This window comes from Electrophorus electricus, chromosome 7 (genome assembly GCF_013358815.1).
Source record: "Electrophorus electricus isolate fEleEle1 chromosome 7, fEleEle1.pri, whole genome shotgun sequence".
Classification (NCBI taxonomy): domain Eukaryota; kingdom Metazoa; phylum Chordata; class Actinopteri; order Gymnotiformes; family Gymnotidae; genus Electrophorus; species Electrophorus electricus.
Window position 1 is genome coordinate 20,275,257 of NC_049541.1, and position 22,804 is coordinate 20,298,060.

General features: G+C 45.0%; 1 protein-coding gene across 3 annotated transcripts in view; it reads right to left on the reverse strand.

Annotated features, from left to right (window-relative positions):
* The window catches only part of chchd3a (coiled-coil-helix-coiled-coil-helix domain containing 3a), a 58,274-nt gene that overhangs the window by 13,286 nt on the left and 22,184 nt on the right, over window positions 1-22,804 (reverse strand). For all 3 annotated transcript variants that reach the window (XM_027025557.2, XM_027025556.2, XM_027025558.2), the window contains exon 5: window positions 8,561-8,644. In XM_027025557.2, the coding sequence (XP_026881358.1) occupies window positions 8,561-8,644 (84 nt within the window). The remainder of the gene's footprint in view (window positions 1-8,560; window positions 8,645-22,804) is intronic.

The window sequence follows — 22,804 nt, forward strand, 5'->3', positions numbered from 1 at the left end:
TGTCGCGTCTAAGACGGAGGGACACAGAGCAGAGGGAGACGGCGCCGAGGGGACGAACAGATGCCATGGATGCAGAGACAGCTGCTTTAGAGGGGCTTTATGAACGCATGAACAAAGACATGAGCTTTGATTCAGTGTCCTGCTGGGCTACCACCAGCCTGTCCCGGTCCTGTGGAAAGACATTCAGAGGACAGGGACAAGGCCACAGAACTAATGAGCCAACTGGTGGGAATCCCGCCATCTCCGACGCCTCCGCCTCTTACGATGGATGTAGCTGTTCAACAGGACACCACCCAGTCTCACCAGTGCTCCCACACAGGGGACAGCACTTCTGGAACATAAACAAACAGCACACAGCACAAATAACAACACACTGAGGTACCCACGGCAAGCGGGGGGGGGGGGGGGGGGGGGGGGGGGGGAGTCGGGACTTTGGAGAAGTTAAATATGAGATAGTTTTACAGCAGGTATTGAGTAAAAAATGAGATACATAAATATATATAGATATTGTTTCAGAAGCAATTTGGGCAGCAGAGCCAATTCCCAGGCAGAGGTGGTGAGCGTTGTCTGGGAGCACTGACGGCCTGTCACGGCGAGGCTACTGATAAACGAGGTCCATGAATCGAAAGAGACACGCAATATATATCAGCCGGTTATATGCCGCACCTCCTCTGGTTCTCCCGCTATTGTTCCTCCCTGTCACCAGTTCTTTTCAGAGCCTAAAGCTCGAAGAATGTGTGTGTGTGTGTGTGTGTGAGAGCGAGAGCGCGAGCGTGCAGGCAGGACAAGGGAGGGATGAAAGTTGAAAACAAGAGGAGAGAGGGATGAAAGAGGAGAGAGGTTGGAGCCAGAATTACAAGTGCGGCTCCTGCTGACTCTACAACCATCCGCAACAGTGCTGCCGACATGAAAGAAAAACACTCAATACAGACAAATATATTTATATATTAAAAAAAGAACAAGGTTGTGTTACTTTCCCTACAGAAGCAAGATAAGAGCCCCTTGTTTACATCTTCGCTTATCGAATTCCCTGACTGTTCCAGAGAAAAGCCCCGAGTACCCCCACCAAGACCACATTTGTCTGGAAGTACCAAGTTTTCCCAGGAACCATTCAGTTCAAATTCAGCTCCAAATCAGGCATAAACAGGATGGCCCCCTCACTCCTCCACCAAAGTGCCTCCATCGTCCGAATCTTTCCCTCTTAGCTGTTTGTATAAGGCACTCTCACACTTAAGGCCCGATACTTAAAGCACATTTATCTTGTGAAATCCACGTGCATAAATCCATAGGGGCTAAAATGCACGCGCGTCCAGCCGACTGGCCCCCTCTGTCTCTATTTGAGCAGGGAGGGCAGGCGGGTGACAAAGAGCTGGGAGTATTGAACAAGGATCTATAGGTGATTGATGAGGGCGAGTGGGATCAATAACGCTTCTGTCAGCACGGGGGATGGGCTTCCACTGTCCTTGGAAGTTAGGAGAGAGAGTGACACATGGGAGAACTCACTCACCTCACTAAACCATACCACAATGTTTATCTACTCACTGCAGTCAGTTATTTTCTGTTTTATTAGTGCCACTTTAGCTTCTGTTTATTTCCATACTTTTATTACTGTTTCTTTATTATTTCCAGAATTACGGTCATTACGGTTGCTATTAGTTTCACTCAGAATGTTCAACCTCTCATTTTATTGTGCTTTGAACACACTGTACTAGGAAAGTACAATAGAGAACAGAGAGAGAGAGCTTCACTGTAGTTAATGTTGGCCACAGTGCTGCAGTTCTAGGTCACCTCAGACGCAGGGGTAGCCGAGTTCTAGGTCACCTCAGACGCAGGAGTAGCCGAGTTCTAGGTCACCTCAGACGCAGGGGTAGCCGAGTTCTAGGTCACCTCAGACGCAGGGGTAGCCGAGTTCTAGGTCACCTCAGACGCAGGGGTAGCCGAGTTCTAGGTCACCTCAGACGCAGGGGTAGCCGAGTTCTAGGTCACCTCAGACGCAGGGGTAGCCGAGTTTTAGGTTATACTGTGATCTCACTGATCAGTCCAAACTTTAGGTTAACACCATTCTAATAGTAATACAAAAGACAGTTAACTCAAACTGTAAAAGAATTCTGTTTGGATACTAAATGTATGTAAATTTTGAATATTCCTACAATATATAAATTAATATAGGGGATTAAAATACTATAGCATTTCAGATTTCAGAGCACAATTTTATACGCAAACAATAATCCTGTTTTGCTGGAGACATGGAATTCTACAGTAGAGTATTTCAAACAACTAGCACAGCATTTAAAACATAGGCTGTTGTACAGAGATCCAGGACAGTGGGAACTTAGGAATGAAAAAGAACCCTGCTTCAGGGAAGCAGAAGCGCTGCTTCAGCATGTCCTGCTACAAACAGACGCCAGACCCCATTTAAAATAGGTCATGTGAGACCAACACACAAACAGTCTCAGGAGAGAAGGTAGTCAGGTAGTGCAGTGTGTGTGCATCTGTGAGTTTGTGTGCGTGTGCACGCACGAGTATGTACGTTTGTGTGTGTGTGTGTGTGTGTGTGTGTGTGTGTGTGTGTGTGTATGTCTGGGTTGAAGGATGAATGGTCAGAGGTGAGGCTGTGAAACTCCTCTGTCCTGCTTGCTCACAGGGCCTGAGGAAGACGATGGGACTGGGCACGGACAGAGGATGTCGTTTAAGGACAAAACCGATTCAAGACCCTGTGGCTACTCGGTATCAAAGGACAACCCCCACCTGCCCACCAAATGACAGACTGTCCCCAGTACTACTAAAGGGACATCCAGTCTTACCCTTCTGCAACTCAACCTGTCTCTCCCCACCACTACAGTACCAAAGGACAAACTGTTTCACCTCTGCCACTGTACCGGAAGACTGAAGGACAAACTGTCTCTCTCTCTTATACTAATGGTGCCTTGGCAGTATGGTTAGTGTCTTTACAGACCTGCTGTAGTCTAATCTGACAGTCATCTAGATTTATCCACTCTGTGTGAAGCAGAGGTGTAATACTATGCACCTCTGTGTATAACCTATCACGTGTGACGGGTCTGAAGTATGAGCAACGGGACTGTGTGCGTGGTGCTTAGGCATGGCTATGCTAAACAGGTGCAGTGTAACAGTTTTGTGAGAGGTGCTGTGGATTGTAGGAGAGGCTGTGCTGTAAGGACAGACTGTGTGTGTGTGTAGTGTGAATGTGCGTGTCCATGCGCGCGTGTGCTTGTAGTGTGTGTATGCATGCAAGTGTGCTTGTATGCATGTGTGTGCGCGTATATGTATATATGTGTTCGCGCACGTGTGTGCGTGCATGCGTCCATGTATGTATGTATGTATGTATGCATGCATGCGTGCATATGTGTGCGTGTATGTATATATGTGCATGTATGTGTGCGTGCATGTATATATGTGTATGTGTGCGCGCATGTGCGCATGTATTTATGTATGCATGCATGCGTGCGCATGTATTTATGTATGCATGCATGCGTGCACGTGTATGTATGCATGCATGCGTGTGCGTGCATGTATGCATGCATGTGTGTGCGTGCATGTATACGTGTATGCATATGTATGTGTGTGCATGTATGCATATATGTATGTATGTATGCGTACTTGTGTGTATGTATGTATGTATATATGTATGTGCGCGTGCATATGCGTGTGTATTTATGTGCATGTATGTATGTATATGTGCGTGTGTATGTATATATGTACGTGCATGCATGTATGTACGTGCATGCATGCATGCATGCATGTATGTACGTGCATGCATGTGTGCGCGCACTTGGGTGTATGTATGTGTGTGCATGCATATGCATGTATGTGTTTATGTATGTGTGTGCGTGCTTGTGTGTATGTATGTGTGTGCATGTGCATGTATGCGTGTATGCATATGTATGTGTGTGCGTGCATGTATGTGCGTGTGTGCATATATGTATGTATGTATGCGTACTTGTGTGTATGTATGTATGTATGCGTGCATATGCGTGTGTATGTATGTGCATGTATGTATGTATATGTGCGTGTGTATGTATATATGTACGTGCATGTGTGCATGCATGTATGTACGTGCATGCATGTGTGTGTGCGCACTTGGGTGTATATGTGTGTGCACGCATATGCGTGTGTATGTATGTATGTATATGTGCGTGTGTATGTATATATGTACGTGCGTGCATGCATGTATGTGTTTATGTATGTGTGTGCGTGCTTGTGTGTATGTATATGTGTGCGTGTGCATGTATACGTGTATGCATATGTATGTGTGTGCGTGCATGTATGTGCGTGTGTGCATATATGTATGCGTACTTGTGTGTATGTATGTATGTATGTGCGCGTGCATATGCGTGTGTATGTATGTGCATGCATGTGCGTGCGCGCGCTTGGGTGTATGTATGTGTGTGCACGCATATGCGTGTGTATGTATGTATGTATGTATATGTGCGTGCATATGCGTGTGTATGTATGTGCATGTATGTATGTATGTATGTATGTATATGTGCGTGTATGTATATATGTACGTGGATGTGTGCATGCATTTATGTACGTGCATGCATGTGCGTGCGCGCGCTTGGGTGTATGCATGTGTGTGCACGCATATGCGTGTGTATGTATGTATGTATATGTGCGTGTGTATGTATGCATGTATGTGTTTATGTATGTGTGTGCGTGCTTGTGTGTATGTATATGTGTGCGTGTGCATGTATACGTGTATGCATATGTATGTGTGTGCGTGCATGTATGTGCGTGTGTGCATATATGTATGTGTTCATGTATGTGTGTGCGTGCTTGTGTGTATGTATATGTGTGCGTGTGCATGTATACGTGTATGCATATGTATGTGTGTGCGTGCATGTATGTGCGTGTGTGCATATATGTATGTATGTATGCGTACTTGTGTGTATGTATGTATGTATGTGCGCGTGCATATGCGTGTGTATGTATGTGCATGCATGTGCGTGCGCGCGCTTGGGTGTATGTATGTGTGTGCACGCATATGTGTGTGTATGTATGTATGTATGTATGTATATGTGCGTGCATATGCGTGTGTATGTATGTGCATGTATGTATGTATGTATGTATATGTGCGTGTATGTATATATGTACGTGCATGTGTGCATGCATTTATGTACGTGCATGCATGTGCGTGCGCACGCTTGGGTGTATGTATGTGTGTGCACGCATATGCGTGTGTATGTATGTATGTATATGTGCGTGTGTATGTATGCATGTATGTGTTTATGTATGTGTGTGCGTGCTTGTGTGTATGTATATGTGTGCGTGTGCATGTATACGTGTATGCATATGTATGTGTGTGCGTGCATGTATGTGCGTGTGTGCATATATGTATGTATGCGTACTTGTGTGTATGTATGTATGTATGTGCGCGTGCATATGCGTGTGTATGTATGTGCATGCATGTGCGTGCGCGCGCTTGGGTGTATGTATGTGTGTGCACGCATATGCGTGTGTATGTATGTATGTATGTATGTATATGTGCGTGTGTATGTATATATGTACGTGCGTGCATGCATGTATGTGTTTATGTATGTGTGTGCGTGCTTGTGTGTATGTATATGTGTGCATGTATACGTGTATGCATATGTATGTGTGTGCGTGCATGTATGTGCGTGTGCATATATGTATGTATGCGTACTTGTGTGTATGTATGTATGTGCGCGTGCATATGTGTGTGCATGTATGTATATATGTATGTATGTATGTATATATGCGTGTGTATGTATATATGTACGTGCGTGCATGCATGTATGTGTTTATGTATGTGTGTACGTGCTTGTGTGTATGTATATGTGTGCGTGTGCATGTATACGTGTATGCATATGTATGTGTGTGCGTGCATGTATGTGCATATATGTATGTATGCGTACTTGTATGTATGTATGTATGTATGTATGTGCGCGTGCATATGCGTGTGTATGTATATGCATGTATGTATATATGTATGTATGTATGTATGTATGTATGTATATGTGCGTGTGTATGTATATATGTACGTGTATGTGTGCATGCATGTATGTACGTGCATGCATGTGTGTGCGCGCGCTTGGGTGTATGTATGTGTGTGCACGCATATGCGTATGTATGTGTGTATGTATGTATGTGTGCGTGTGTATGTATATATGTACGTGCGTGCATGCATGTATGTGTTTATGTATGTGTGTGCTTGCTTGTGTGTATGTATATATGTGTGTCTGCATGCATGTATGTATGCGTGCGTGCGCGGATGTATGCGTGTGCGTATGTATGCGTGCATGTATGTATATATATGTGTGTGCGCGTGCATACATGCGCGTGCATGCATGTATGTATGCATGTATGTATGTGCTTGCATGCGCGTGTGCATGTATGCATGTATGTGTGTGCACACATGCGTGTGTGTATGTATATGTGCGTGTGTATGTATATATGTACGTGTTTGTGTGCACGTGCTTGTGTATGTATATATGTGTGCGTGTGCATGTATGTGCATGCATATGCCTGCATGTGCGCGTGTATCTATGAATGCACGTGCCTATATATGTGCATGTGCGTGCATGTATGTATGTATGTATGTATGTATACGTGTACATGTGTATATATGTATGTATGTAGGTGTGTGTGCATGCATGTATATATGTGTGTCTGCATGCGTATGTATACGTATGTACGTGCATGTATGTATGCGTGTGCGTGCTTGTGTGTATGTATATATGTGTGTGCATGTATGTGCATGCCTATGCATGCATGTGCGCGTATCTATGAATGCACGTGCCTATATATGTGCATGTGCGTGCGTGCGTGCATGTATGTATGTATACGTGTACGTGTGTATATATGTATGTATGTAGGTGTGTGTGCATGCATGTATATATGTGTCTGCATACGTATGTATACGTATGTACATGCATGTATGTATGTATGCGTGCATGCGCGTGCATGTATGTGCGTGCGTATGTGCGTGCATGTATGTATATATGTGCGCAGGCATGTGTATGTGTATGCATGTGCATGTGTGCATCCATGTATGTATGCATGTGTGTGTATGTATGTGCGCGTGTATGTACGTGTGCGTGCATGTGTGTATGTATGCGTGCGTGTATATATGTGTGTCTGCATGCGTATGTATACGTATGTACGTGCATGTATGCGTGCGCGTATGTATGCGTGTGCGTGCTTGTGTGTATGTATATATGTGTGTGCGTGTGCATGTATGTGCATGCATATGCATGCATGTGCGCGTATCTATGAATGCACGTGCCTATATATGTGCATGTGCGTGCGTGCGTGCATGTATGTATGTATACGTGTACGTGTGTATATATGTATGTATGTAGGTGTGTGTGCATGCATGTATATATGTGTCTGCATACGTATGTATACGTATGTACATGCATGTATGTATGTATGCGTGTGCATGTATGTGCATGCGTATGTGCGTGCATGTATGTATATATGTGCGCAGGCATGTGTATGTGTGTGCATGTGTGCATACATGTATGTATGCATGTGTGTGTATGTATGTGCGCGTGTATGTACGTGTGCGTGCATGTATGCGTGCGTGCATGTATGCGTGCGTGTATGTATGTATGTATATGTGTATGTATGTGTGCATATGCATACGTGTTTGTGCATATGTATACGTATGCATACGTGTATGTATGTGCGTGCGTGTATGTATATGTGTGCATGTGCGTATGGATGTATATGTGTGCATGCATGTATGTATGCGCGTGCATGCATGTATGTATGTATCTGTGTGCGTGTATGTATGTATGCATGCGCATGTATGTATGTGCGTGCGTGCTTGCTTGCGTGTGTACATGTATGCGCGTATCTATATACATATCTATATCTGCGCATGTGCGCATGTATGTATGTATGTGCGTGCATATGCGTACATGTGCGCGCGCGTGCGTGTATGCGCATATGTGCGTATATGCATGTATATACGTGCATGCGCATATGTGCGTGCCTATATATGTGCGTATATGCATGTATGTTTGTGCATGCATGTGTATGTATGTATGCGTGCGTATATGTGCATGCGTGCATATATATATATACACACATACACACACACTTGCGTGTATGTGCGTGCATGTATGCGCGCATGTATGTATATATGTATGCGTGTATGCTGTGTATGTGTGTGCGTGCATGTATAAGTATGTATGTATGTGTGTGTATGTACGTGCGTGCGCGCATACGTATGTATGTATGCATGCATGCATGCGCGCATGTATGTATATATGTATGCGTGCATGTATATATGTGTATGCGTGTGCTTGCATGTATGCATATATGTGTGTGCGTGTGTATGTATGTATGTATGCATGCATGCATGCATCCATGTGTATGTATGTGCATGTATGTACGTGCATGTTTATGTATGTACGCGTGCGTGTGTGTATGTATGTATGTATGTGTGTGCTTGCGTGTATGTATGTATGTATGTATGTATGTATGTGTGTGCTTGCGTGTATGTATGTATGTATGTATGTATGTATGTATGTATGTATGTATGTATGTATGTAAGATGGGCCAGGACTCATACCTGCTCTTCCAGTTTAGCCACTTGCTCTCGGTAGAAAGCTTCCTGCTTCCTTAGTGCTCGGTCTCTCGCCTCCAACTGCATAGACTACACACACACACACACACACACACACACACACACACACACACACACACACATCAGAACAAGTCTTAAAGAAGGACTGAGACTAAGTGTTGGATTTGAATGCCCTCTGTGTCTCTCATTCAGGCAGCAGTGGAACAACAACAACAAGCCTAAAGCAACTGAGCGCAGAGTGTCAGTGGGTCAGCGCGCACACACACACACACACACACACACACACACACACACACACACACACACACACACACAACCCCATGGATTGGATATTCATGTGTGTGTATAGACATGGTTCCAGGAAGGAAGGATAAAGGCTCTGGGACACTGGCGGATCTGAGCAGGTGTTATTTATGGCCGGATGATATCGGCACTCTGAGCTCAGGACAGGAGGCTCCCGTTAGACAGCTAAATCTCCAAACGCAGTGCATATGTGTCTCAGAACGTCTCAGAGGTGAGTCCAAGCTCTTGACAGCAGGATGTTTGGTTTTATCTACCAAATAAGCCACTCAGTGAAGATTGTTGAGTTTATTTAGTTAAATAATGTGTCTCTCAAGCTGACAGAGTTTTATTGAAGGCTAAAGTCATTCTGTGTAATGGGGGGCGCATGTGACATTGAAGAGGAGAGAGATGCAGAACAGGAGAGACTGTGGGAAATAAAGAGTGAGAGTGAGGGGGGAATCTATTATAAATAACAGCACAGAGTTACAGCGTATTTACACAGAATGAAGTCATACTTTCTACTGAGCCTTAACTTATGCTACATTCCCTACTGGAAACAGAGAGAGAGTGTAAGAGTGCAAGAGTGAGAGAGGCCAATAAAGCTCACTTAAAATGATAAATTGAGAGACACACCCATACACCCACCCCTTTCACCCACCCCTTACACACAGTGCTGTTTGCTAAACGTTTACATCTTAAGCAGTTACAGGGTCTTGTTAATGCCTAAAGGACTTGTAAAGTTACATCAAAACTGTTACTTGTTATGTCATTTTTATTATTACTACTATCATTGTTGTTGGTGTTGGTAGTAGAGCCTTTATTGTTATTATTATAGTTAAAATGTAAACAATTTCAGTCATGCCAATAAAGCCATCTTGATTTGATATGACTTGAGAAAGACAAACAAAGTGAGAGACACAAAGGGAGAGAGAGAGAAAAAAGTATGAGAAGGACAGCTTTGACAAACTTATTTAAATTACATTTCCAGGCATAGCACTAAAAGGATAGTGAGCAAATCTCTCTCACACACACACTCACAGCTCTGCTCTATCATCACTCTCGGCTCTCTCATCTGCTCTCCTACACATTTACTGGGGACGACGATGACAAAATAAAACAAAAACAAACCCCCCCCCCCCCCCAAAAAAAAGAAGAAAAATGTGCTTATAAAACAAAAATCTAATCTAGATCCAATCCCAGCTGAATGATGGGCATGGCTGCTGAGATCCAGGCCTTGTGCAGAGAAGTGCTCTGTGCATACTGATGAAACTCAGAAGCGCACACAATCACCACGACTTCAGCCAGACACGCAAGCGCCAATCAAAAGGAACTCCAGACACACATGCACATGACACGAGAGGGTCCAATAATCTGTACCAACACACCCGACTCCCTGGACTCCACACACACCAAGAGCATGATAATTAGCTCACCAGTTCAATCAGAATGCTGACCTACAGGAGCAGGAGGTGCAGACCTTATAGGGCGAGAGCGTACGACCCTCATGTTACTGTATGATCTGGGAGTAGAAAGGTCTGGAGAGCTTATCCATGTGTGTGTGTGTATCCAGTATTTATGATCAAAAAAGTAACTTTACATCAGAGCTGGAGAGAAAATGTTCAGCAAACAACCCGTCCCCACTCCAGAGAGTCCACACCTCGGGCAGGCTATGACTGACCTCTGCTCTCTGATAACACACACGTGCAGGCGTAGAAAACGCACTTATCAAACCTCTCAACACAAAGGCCCAACTCTGGTGTGGAAGCCAATTACAGGCCTTTGCGTGGGAGAGCAGCAGTCTGAGTAATCAGTCAACGTACTGCCTCGGCGTGTAGCTGGAATGAAAAGGAAAGCTGCCTCTCTGACCTTCATCTTTACTCTACCACACACACACACACACACACACACACACACACACACACACGCACGCGCGCACGCACGCGCATGCACGCACACACAGCAGCTGCATTCACAGTCCAATAGATAAACATACTGTGAAAGCGTAACCAATGTGCAATTAAAAACAGGGAGGCTCCTGTGCACTCCTTCTCTCTATCCCTGACTACAACACACACAATGGATCAGAGGGGGCATATGGCAGTGGTGCGTCAGAGTCACACGAGGTGTCAAGATTGCTTCTGTCTGATTAAACTCATTCAGCCCCCTCCAGATCAATCTAATCGCATTACAAGCCCAGCAGAGGCCCGGGACTCGCAGTGCCACCGACACGGCACCGCGGGCCCACAAAGGAGAGCAGGACGGGCATTAATCACGGGAACAGAGGAGGGAATTACCAACGAATCGAGACGGAGGGAGGGGGGTGTAGTTGGAGGCCGGGCCAGAAAAACGGAGGAAAGACAAGACAACAATGGGGGAATTCATCACCAAAAAGGTGCCACCACTCTGGAGACATGTTTTATATCAGAGGCTGGAAGAGGAGCAGACACGAGACAAGACGACGCATGAAGAGACGAGACGAGACGAGACGAGACGAGAAAGAAAAAAAATAAAATGTGCGTCCAAGGAAGATACAATCTTCTGCTCACTGACTCCTGGGTGGACAGCATCTTACCAAAACTGGTTTTACAGAAAATCAAACTAGGACCTCTAGAGGGGTCAACCAGAGTTGACCCATAATGCCAAGTGTGAGGTCTGCAAACCAAACGATAGACACGTTTAAGCAGGCCGATGGCTGGCAGTGCCACTACGCCATCATCAGGGTTACTGCTGCGTCAAGCACATCAGGAAATTTACTGTTATTCTTTGGCTTCTTGAAGAGAACACTGATCACGGCAAAGTGTTCGAAGCGCTCGCACACAGACACTCGCAGACACAGAGCATCAGAGTGTTCCTAACCATTCACAATGCCACAGATGGACCACACACACGCACGTACGTTCTCCTCACACAATCTGTGAGCTCTGGGGCGGGGGGCATCTGCACCAGAGGTACACACCCTACAGTCAAATTAAACAAATCGTTTAGAAGGAGGAGCATTTAGTGAAAGGCCTACTATGCATAGTAGAATAATTAAGAGTTGTTAATTAGCTGAGCGGTGTAGCGGAGGGTAGGGGCAGAGCTTCCCCTACTCTGGTCTCCTTCAAACTCTCGGCCTCTTAGATTTTAGGACGACATAAAACGTGCCAAACTGTGGACACCTGGACTGGACCTGGTCCATGAGGCTTGAAGAGCATAAAAAAGGAGCACAAACAAAGGAGGGAAAGTAGTGCTGCTCTCTGCCAGCAGTACACACACACACAAACACACAGAGAGACACAGAGAGAGAGAGACGCACACACAGACGCACACACACACAGAGAGAGAGAGAGAGAGAGAGAGAGAGAGACACACACACACACACACACAGAGAGACACACAGACACACAGAGAGAGAGAGAGAGAGAGAGAGAGAGACACACACACGCACACACAGAGACGCACGCACAGACGCACGCACGCACACACAGACGCAAGCACACACACCTGGGGGTGAGCAGGGTCATTCGTAATACACGTAGTTTAGTAGGAAGGTTCAGTTCCTGAGTGCTAGATATTCCTGCTCTGTATATAAGTGTGAGGAAATACTTTTAACAAATTTACAAGCTGGTCCAGACAAATAGATTCTATCTGCTATACATTTGCTTACAGATTTAATTGCCAAAGCTTTGAAAGGTCTTGGTTGGGCTGATATATACAAACAATACCAGGAAAGTGAGAACCAACTGCAAACAGAGCAGGACAATCGTTCTGCTGAGAAAAGATTTCACTAGCAGGAACTTAATTAGCCTACAGGGTCATGATGAAACACTGTGAAAACACTCAACAGAAGAGGCTAATGTTCTCTTAACCAGAAATGTAAATACTACAACATGAACTAGATGCCTAAAACAGGCAAATATGTAAGCACTAGAATCCTAGCTGTTTTTTTTAAACCAAGTTCGAGCTTATTTGTGTCATCTCAAAGCTGCCCTCATGACTAGACATATGGAGTGCAGTTCTGTCTGTATATGTCTGTGTGATACTGGGGACAAACATGGCAGTATTCTGGAAGGCACATTGCACATTCTGGTGGTTTAAATTCTACATAGAAGACTTTGCAGAATTAAGACAATTTGACTGTCTTAAGGGGCTTTCTGTCACAGGTGTGCGTTGACCGCAGCAATACAAGGTCAAAGCTACTGGCATCCATCACGGAGTTACCATAACAAACTCATAACGACCAAATAACAATCATAACAATCAGGCATGTCCAGCAGACAAAGGCAAAGGTTGAAGGTCATGTCACTGCCAAACCTCTAGGAATGGAGTGAAAGAAGATCAAGAATGAATGCACATGCGAGTGTGTGTAAGTGTGAACATGGTGTCTGCAGGACCAGGGAAGGCTGGCGTAGATGGAATTGGAATGCGGATTTACCTGGTCAGGGTTGAAGACTCAGCACGGGGATATCAGGAGAGGAAAGGAACAGACAAATGTGAACAACACATCAGAAACTGTGGAACTCAGTGACGTGGGAACTCCCAACCTCCTCGTCTCTCTCAAAGAGAAGGCAGCCGTTAGCCTGAGTGCTCACAACAGTGCCACAGGAAGTGGTCATCACGTGCCACTTGCACCTGGTGAGAGCCAAAATGAGAGATAGTCCTTCACCTCAGCCAGCTCAAAAGTGCCTGTGAAGTCAGAAGTTTACCCAACAGCCTGCCCCGCAGTGACAGCAGGGGACACTGGGTAATTGAGAGGGCTGCTGCTGCACACAGGGCAACGGTCAGAATGGGGTGGGGTGGGGGCAGCTGGCACATCCTTTGTTGGGGTGGGGTGGGGAGGGTCAAGTCCTCCACATCGCGAAAAATAATGAACCCTCCTGTCGGAGTGCCTTCATTTTGTGTGAGTACAGATCAAATTAGCAGTGATCCATAAAGCCTGTCCTTTATTATTAAAGGACCAGATAGAGAGCTGACCCAATCAGTCCTGCTGTCCTCTGGCCAGCAACCCCCAGTTCCACGAAGCCACAATCAATGCAGTGCCCTGATTCCCCCCCCCACAGACACACACACACACACACACACACACACACACACACACACACACACACACACACACACACACACCCCTTACTACTGCTCTGTCCAGCTGTCAGTCACAGTCTTTGCTCTATTTCAACTGACAATGTCAGCTAGTCACATATCATAGTACAATTAAATAGAAATTAAATCAAAGCACTTTCAAAGCGGGACGTCGATTTGAATTTGTCGTCCTCTGTCCATTTGTCTCCAACGTGGTTGTTGTCATATCGGGCTCATCTGGTGACATGTCAGTAATTTTGCATGCATGGTGTAGAGGCCAAAATTCTGGTAAAGCCAGGGACAGAATCAGAAAGAAGAAAAATAAACAAAAACTCAATATAATGAATATTAACATTATACTGCAATCGGGTTTCAACACCCCCCCCCCCCCCCACACACACACACAGACCACCATCTCTCAATTTAAATTCCATTTAAAATCCAAATCTAACACAGGGGCCTTCATTGAAAGGGGATGTTACGTTGTCGACATTTTGCATGTCTCAGCTCTAGTTTCAGAGAAAATGTGAACTATGCTATGCCTATCGAGGTGAGACCACCTCATACTGTTACATCATCTAGAAAGACTAACCCTTCCAAAAGGGTTGGTCTTACTTTGGTTTTGGATGGTTTGTGTGTATTAGAGTTGCCAACTCGACAAAGTAAGCCACATCTCTGTCCAGACCAGCCTCTGTGGAGACACAGGTCCCGTCAGATCGGTCCAGACCAGCCTCTGTGGAGACACAGGTCCTGTCAGATTGGTCCAGACCAGCCTCTGTGGAGACACAGGTCCTGTCAGATCCATCAATGGCCTGGCAACACCACTGTTTGAGACCCATAAGCGTTCTGATCAGAGATTGATAAATCGTCTGATCAACAACCTGAGGTATAAGCTGATTTATAAGGCACTTGGCGGGGTAGTGTTATCTCTGCTGGGGACCAACCTGAGGGAAATCAAATCATCTGTCCCTTTTGTGGACTGCAGACTCTGAGCAGGCCATCCATTACCAATCAGAGAGATCGGACAACACACCCCCTCCTTCCCCTCAACACACAGAGACCAGCGCAGGTCTTTCAGACGACAGAGTGAGAAGACCAAGACAACACAAAGTGGTACAGGACTGTGGAGGACACACTGAGACAAAACCATCTCACTGTCCCTTTTCCTCAAAGGGAGTTAAGGAACACAAGAAAAAAAAAAAAAAAAAAAAGAAGATTTTATATATATATAAAATCTTTTTTTTTTCTTGAAAAAAGCATTTTTCTTAAAATGCTTAAGTGATGGCATTTAAGCATTATAAACATTCCTCCAGAATCCGACTTGAACAACTGACCAGTTCACACAATATATGAGATCTAATTTCTGAAACACCAGAATACCCTTAGTACAGTGTACATGCACTGTCAAAGGATCTTGTAGTATAAACGCTAAAATATACACATCACATTATTTAATATCTACAGTGGTCTCGTAGCACCAGTTCAAAACTACAGAAGCAAAACTTGGCCCTCAAACATCAAATTCAGTTGATCAATGACATTTGAAGTGTGGGAAAAACTGTAAATTTGATTTTTCACAAGTTGTCATAACATAAGGTGTCATATTATATAATAGGGTGTCATATCAGATCAATATCATCTCTATGACCGCGGTAGAAATTACTTAGTAATTGTACTTCATAACTAAACATTTTAGGGGATTTGTACTTTATTCAAGAATACTTGGAAGAAAAACACTTGAACCGTTTTTTCCAGTTACATTTCCATGATAAATACTGTTACAAACACTATTTTACTAAGTTATAAGCAGGCACTGAACATTCACTTTTAATGGGCTAAGAGTTTGACACACAACTGCCCAGTATCATTTTTCTGTTTTTTTTTTAAACCCCTGCTCCATGGATAGATATATAAAAAATAAAATTAAAAAATCAATTTCCCCCACCTTGTATGAAAGGAGCTCTATCTGGACATGGAGAGAGAGAGAGAGAGAGAGAGAGAGAGAGAGAGAGAGAGAGAGAGAGGCTGCACATACATTAAAGGTCTCTCAAATTGGTAATACTGTCATATCCATACAACGCATCAAGCTCCCTGAGCTGCAAGCACTCCCAATTCAGACATCACCATGGAGAGAGTGCTACCTGGAAAAATGGCTCCCATTCAGACTGTATTAATTGTTCAAGATGGACACACTGTAGCTGACTTTAGGGGGGTGGATAGATGGACACACTGTAGCTGACTTTAGGGGGGTGGATAGATGGACACACTGTAGCTGACTTTAGGGGGGTGGATAGATGGACACACTGTAGCTGACTTTAGGGGGTGGATAGATGGACACACTGTAGCTGACTTTAGGGGGTGGATAGATGGACACACTGTAGCTGACTTTAGGGGGTGGATAGATGGACACACTGTAGCTGGATAGCTGCAGCTCCCTCAATACATCTGTCACCCTGATCACTTCCTTAACCTTTGGACCACCACATCTCTCCAATTAGAAGATGGAGAAGCTGCCACCTCAACACATTCTCTGCAATTATCAAAGCGCTCAGCACCACTGGGGAGATGCGGCCAATTGTATTAACTTGCACTCAATTTTAACAAACAAGCTGTCTGACATGATACATCTCAGACAATCGGTGTTCAGTTGATAAATCTTTAAATCCACAAGTTAACGCCTTAAACAACTGCGTGGGATTAGTGACCATAGGAAAGAACTAAACAATCAGTCTATTAAGAGACGACTGCTAAGCTTGCTAATAACGAGAGAGAACTTTAGGTCGGTTAGAATTACACAAATCCGATCAAGGTAATCGCTTTGCACAGCTGCTACACCATTTTGGGGAAGGAATTCTGACCAGTGCCACCAACTTCCTGGTCTGTAATAAGTGAGAAAGAGAAGGTTCACTCCAGTTCCACTCATTCTTATGGCCAGCCAGAGATTCACTCTGGGGTTCATTCGCACGCCCAGAATCAGAGCTGCAGAGCACGACTCACAACGATTCATTACAGTTTAGAAGCCTAATAACCCATAATGCAATGTGTGCAGCCGGGAACAAGGAGATACACAACTGCCATGCCTGACATTGGTGTTTTTCAGCAACAGACACCTCAGAGAAGTGATTTTTTTATGTTCTAAAAATAGGCCGATCCCCCCTCCCCCAAAAAAGGGGGGGGGACCAAAAGGGTGTGTGTGTGTGTTTAAATAAAACAAACAAACAAACAAACAAACAAACAAACATGCTCTCTCACAGAGCAGCTGTATACACTAGCTCTCAAACAACCACTGCTTTCTGAGCTGTAAATTGACTTTACCAGCCTGCTTGTCAGAAAGCAGCTTTCCTGACACCTGCCTTCATCCATCAGCACCAACTGGCCGTAGCTCAGAGAACGGGCAGCCAGCGGAGCCAATTAGCTGACAGGGCGAGCACTGGGTACCGGTGCCAACCAGAGACGCAGCCAATTAGAGCCAACCTTTGTCTGAGCAAAACACTGGCTGGCACCCCAGAATGGAGACAAGACAAGGAGAGAAAGACAGCAGGAGTGTGAGCTCAGACAGGCCACCACAGAGAATATCACAACGATGACAGGGTCTTCTTTCCTCTCTCGCTCACACACACACACACACACACACACCAGATGGGGGAAAACTATGCATATGCCAAATTCACTTCTACAAAACTCAAAACATTTGCTTGTGCACACACACACACACACACACACACACACACACACACACACACACTCTTCATTGTCATACTTTACATTGCTGATTCACTCACACACTGCAAGTTCCAAGAGTGACGACTGTTGGATTTTTCGCTGACTGCTCCACTGCGGTTGGCCACTGAAACTGACGTCCTCAATCTTCTTATTCAGCGATTCTCACTCCTCTCGATTAGAATTCAGTCCCGCGTCTGACAGTCTACACACATTGTCCACGGTAGTTGATTTGGCTGTGTTGTTCATAAGCTGTTCTCTAATGAGCACTTCTTTAAATGGAAGAGCCACAGCTTCAGCGTGCACATCGCAAAGGTGCGGGATGGACTGACATAAGGTTTAACGAGCGGGACGGGCCGACATAACGGTTAATGAGCGGTCTCCTTCGAAAAGCTCATGGAGGCTCTGGGAAGATCTTGGAGGCACGGGAAAGGAGACCATCTCCGGCTTTTGTTCAGGAAAGGAACAAAATTAGTTCTCAAATTCACAGACTTCATGCTCTCATTCCTAGTCTCTGCTCTTAAATCCTATGAAACATCAAACTTTGCAGTTACATGTATAAGCTACATGGCCAAGCAGCACGGTCATGTGGTGGTTAGTACATTTCCCTCTTAGCACTTGGGTCTTGGGTGCGAGTCCTTATCTGGGTGGAGTTTCCATGTTCTCTCTGTGTGGGCTTCCTCTGGGGTCTTTGGTTTCCTCCCACGGTCCAAAATATGGAGATTAGGATGATTGGATACTCTAAATTGTCCTGTCCAGTGACGGCTGGTGCTCCGCGCGTGCACGTCCAGTGACGGCTGGTGCTCTGTCCTGGCCTGTCCTCCTCCCCTTCCTCGGCACCCGGTGTCAGTCCTCCAGTGGTCTGTGATCTCTGACTGAGTACACTGTTTGTAAATTGGCTTCTCACTCATGTGTGAGTGTAAAAGTCAATACATATCTGTCTGTAAAAGTGTTCTTGAGCATGAGAAAGGTGCTATATAAATGTAACTAATAATAATATACAAGTCTGCTGAATGTACTCTTCCAGCACTTTATAATCTTTGCATCATTTTCCTTAATTACAGTTTTTGTAATAAAGCTAAAAATATAATGAACATTAAACATTTACTTGCCCAGTACAACATAGATGACAAAAGTCTAAACATGAACAGAAACAGTACGGTTAAGCGTAAACCTGCCTGTGAACCAGCATAGACCAGGTCTTGCTTGTTATGGCCACAATACTAAACCCTGCTGGGCTGCTGGTGGGCCATCTCCTTACAGATCTGGCCTACGGGGCATTCTGCGTTTGCGAACACGCTACCTAGTGCAGGCCAGGTCAGGACATGAAACCACCTAGTTTAAGCCTAAACTTGTATTTATATGTGACCTTAACGTGAGGAAGAAAAAGAGCCCCCCCCCCGCCCCCCAAGTACATGCAATTCTAAACCTCGCAAGTCTGCTGTAATACCAGGGAAATTAAATTGCAGCGTATTATCAGGCAGGCCCAGTCGGCTGTATCTAAAATGTAACAGCATTTTCAGATTAGCAAAGGGACGTCGGCTATAGCTGGAACTTTGAGTTTCAGAGGAGGTGAGGGAAGGGGAGGGGAGAGCAGTGCTCTTTAACCGAGGGGGAGGCTTTAGGCCAGCCAACCAAATAAATATACCCGCACAGGTTAATAGGAAGCACTTATTGTGGAAGCAGAAAACTGGATTTGAGGAGGGGGTGGAAAAAAAATAAATACAAATTTTAAATGAAAAAGGACAACTTTACACAACAGGGAATCTGGTGGAAAATCCCAGCTTAGCTTCCTTGATCTTCCATCATGACTCGGCACGCGGACTACCACAGCACCTGTGGTCTCCAACACACCAGCGATACATGTGCGTAGCATGGAAACGGGGCCTTTTCTGCATAATGCAAGCTAACCAAACGCTGTCTGGGAAAAGACCCACGATGCTCTGCTGTTTTACAGGATGAGGAATCACAGGGCGTTTCACGCTCTCTTACACACACATTTTAAGAGCTTTTGCAAGTGTGTGTCTGTTCTTTTGTCTCAACAAATCACAATCCCCCAGCCATCAAACAAGTCACACTGGTCACTGGGCAGGAGATGGATGACTCGGCGCTTGATTGAAACGTCTGCCCCGGGGAGTGCCAGTGTCTGAATAAAATGATGTGCTTTATGATTGATTGGCCAGCCTGAAACTTCGCTGGAAGGCCGCACCACTGAAATCCGAAACGCTATCAGACTTAACGACTTTATTAATGGCCAGAAACGCTGAAAGCATCTGGGCGTGAAGTACTGCCGACGAGATTCTCTGACAACTTGAAAATGGGTTTGCTGTGGGATAACTCTGGGGTAGATATTAATATTTTTACAAGGCCAATTTTGTAGACTCTCTCTCGTCTGTTCACGCTTTATTAGACGCAGACAGAACGTGGAACAGAACCACGAAACATCTCGGAAACGTTGTAGAAGAAAAATAAATCAAAGCGGCTTCCTCTGCAGACGTGGGGTGTAAGTACTTCCGGAGCTGCACGGGGCGAGCCGGCGGGGGCATGTGGCAGCAGGTACCCGGGGCAGGAGAGGAAGGAGCCCCGTCGAGGAGAGAGAGAGAGAGCACATGATGAAGAGGAGAACGGAGAGGAAAACTACTTGGCGCAGTGTGGCTAATTTCAGCATGGCCGTCGCAATTCCATGAGAACGGTGTGGAGAACTCGGAAAGGCTGATTTTATTGTACGTGACACAGAGAGATGGGAGGGCAGGACGCATCCAGAATTCTGATGAGGACAGGATCGATATCTTCTTGGATGTGAAGGGTGAAAAAAAACAACAAAAAAAAACTCCCTCTCACACACACACACACACACACACACACACACACACACACACACACGGTAGCTTTACAGTTGTTGCTGAAGTCTTACTCGAGGTATTAGACTAAAGACCCATTTCTGGAAAACAGAGAAAACAGAAGCTTAGATAAAAATGAAGAACTCTCAACCAAAGTGTTCATTAAGGATTCCCAGAAGTCCCCACAGCCACATCAGTGTTCAGAGCTAGCAGTGAACCAGAGGAGACTGTTACCAAGAGACGGGGGGGGGGGGGGGGGGGGACCACAACATCAAAACCAGAAATAATTCAGTTTTTATCACTTAGATCACTTCACTTAATCAGGTGATCCTGCTGTGTTTTTACTGAATGGGGACAGGAGTAAAAAAATAACAGCCACACAACACATCAAAACACCCAATAACACAGACTAACAAAAGGAAGCCACTGTGATGAAGGTCACACACACACACACACACACACACACACACACACACACACACACACACACACACACACACACACACACACACACACACACACACACAGCGCTCTCATTTGAAACAGCGCTACCATTTCAGGTTCCGGGCATGGCACAGACCAGCCGAAACCAGCTTCATTTAGATCTGCGGTGACGCTCACAGCAAAAGGCAAAAATACACATTTTCCCACCCCGATTCTGGCCACTTTTAAGAGAGCCACAATCCTTTGGTCGCCCCACACCAGGCCAGTCTGCAGAAACTGCTGGGCGGGGCCTGTCGGCTCCATCAAACCACGCAAAAAAGCCAGGGGTCGGCACGCTCCGTCGAAAACGACCCGATTCTGCTGAAGCTCTCCCGAGCCCCAGAGATTACGGCTAATAACGCAGCGAGTCGCTGGCCCGTGTCAGCACCCCAAGAGTGCAGACAAACGTCCCTGGAGAGCAGCCCTGCGGCACGTATGCCTGCCTCTCCAGAAAGGACAGGATTCCTGACTGACGCCCGGAGACCGAGGGCTTCCCACCACCATACAGCGCCTGGGCCACTGGACAAAAGACCCAACAAATCGCGTGTGAAAGGTCCATCTATTTGCTATGTGCTGAGAGCAGCAGAACTGAGCCCTGCGCCCGGAGAGAACTTTCAAACGCTTATTGATGTTTTAGAGGCAATTTAAGCCCATTTCAATTTCCAATTACAAGGCTGCTACAGCCGACTTTATTCCACATTATAAGGGTGAGGTATTGATCAGTGTGTATTGTGCTGCCATACACTTATGTAGTTTATTAAAAACCATCTCATGTCGTCAATGCGCAAATCCATTTTTTTTTTCTGCAACGAGCCTATATGTATGCTGAAGATTATTCACCCAAAAAGATGCGGACCATGACCCTGCTCATGCACTAGCGATGCAGGTGAGAATGACGGCAGAGGACAGGACCAGAGACGGATCCATTTCCACGACAACGCTGACCTGTGACAAGGACACTCACAGGTGTGATGGGGGAAAATTCTGCCTTGTGTGTCAGGTCAGTCGAAGTCCTCATTTGGTGGATGTCCTCTTTAGAAAAAAATAAACAAAACACCTTCAGGCAGTGTAATTCACATTCTACTACCCCACACCTATTTCCAGAAGCATGCAAAAACCCAGAAGGTGTGAGCTAAGAATGGTGCCTGTACAAACACATGAAGCTGAATGTGTGTATATGGGGAAGTACCATGTGACAGCGCTGTGCCCATGTGTCCAGAACTCCTCTATGGAAAACTGCAGAATTCAAGTATTTACAAAGTGTTATGACCCTCCCATCTTTTTATACATACATATATATATATATACATATATATAATATAGTGTGTGTGTGTGTATATATGTATGTGTGTGTATATATATATATATATATATATATATATATATATATATATATATATATATATATATACATACATACATACACATATACATATATACACACACACATACATACATACACACACACACACCCCCCCACACCCACACACCCACACACACCCCTTCCAGCCTTGAATTACAGTATTGCTTTGTCCTGATTCAGTTTCACTTTACAGAGCTGGAACAATGTGTGAAATGAGCTATATAATCAATATCACAGGTTTGTAAGCAGCTCAAATTCTCCAGGGTATACAGTTCCTCACTTCACACTCAAAATAATCTCGCCTCTGTCAAACCCAATGGAGAAAACTCCAGTCTTACAGTGTGTTTACAAAGCGCAATTACCTGCAAACAGAATCATGCCACAGCATTATGAATGTGCATTCATTTTGTATTAAAGTGGAATATAACAAAATATAGTTATTGATTGCCTTTAAGCAGTTTCTGAGCTCTGACTAAATGAAAA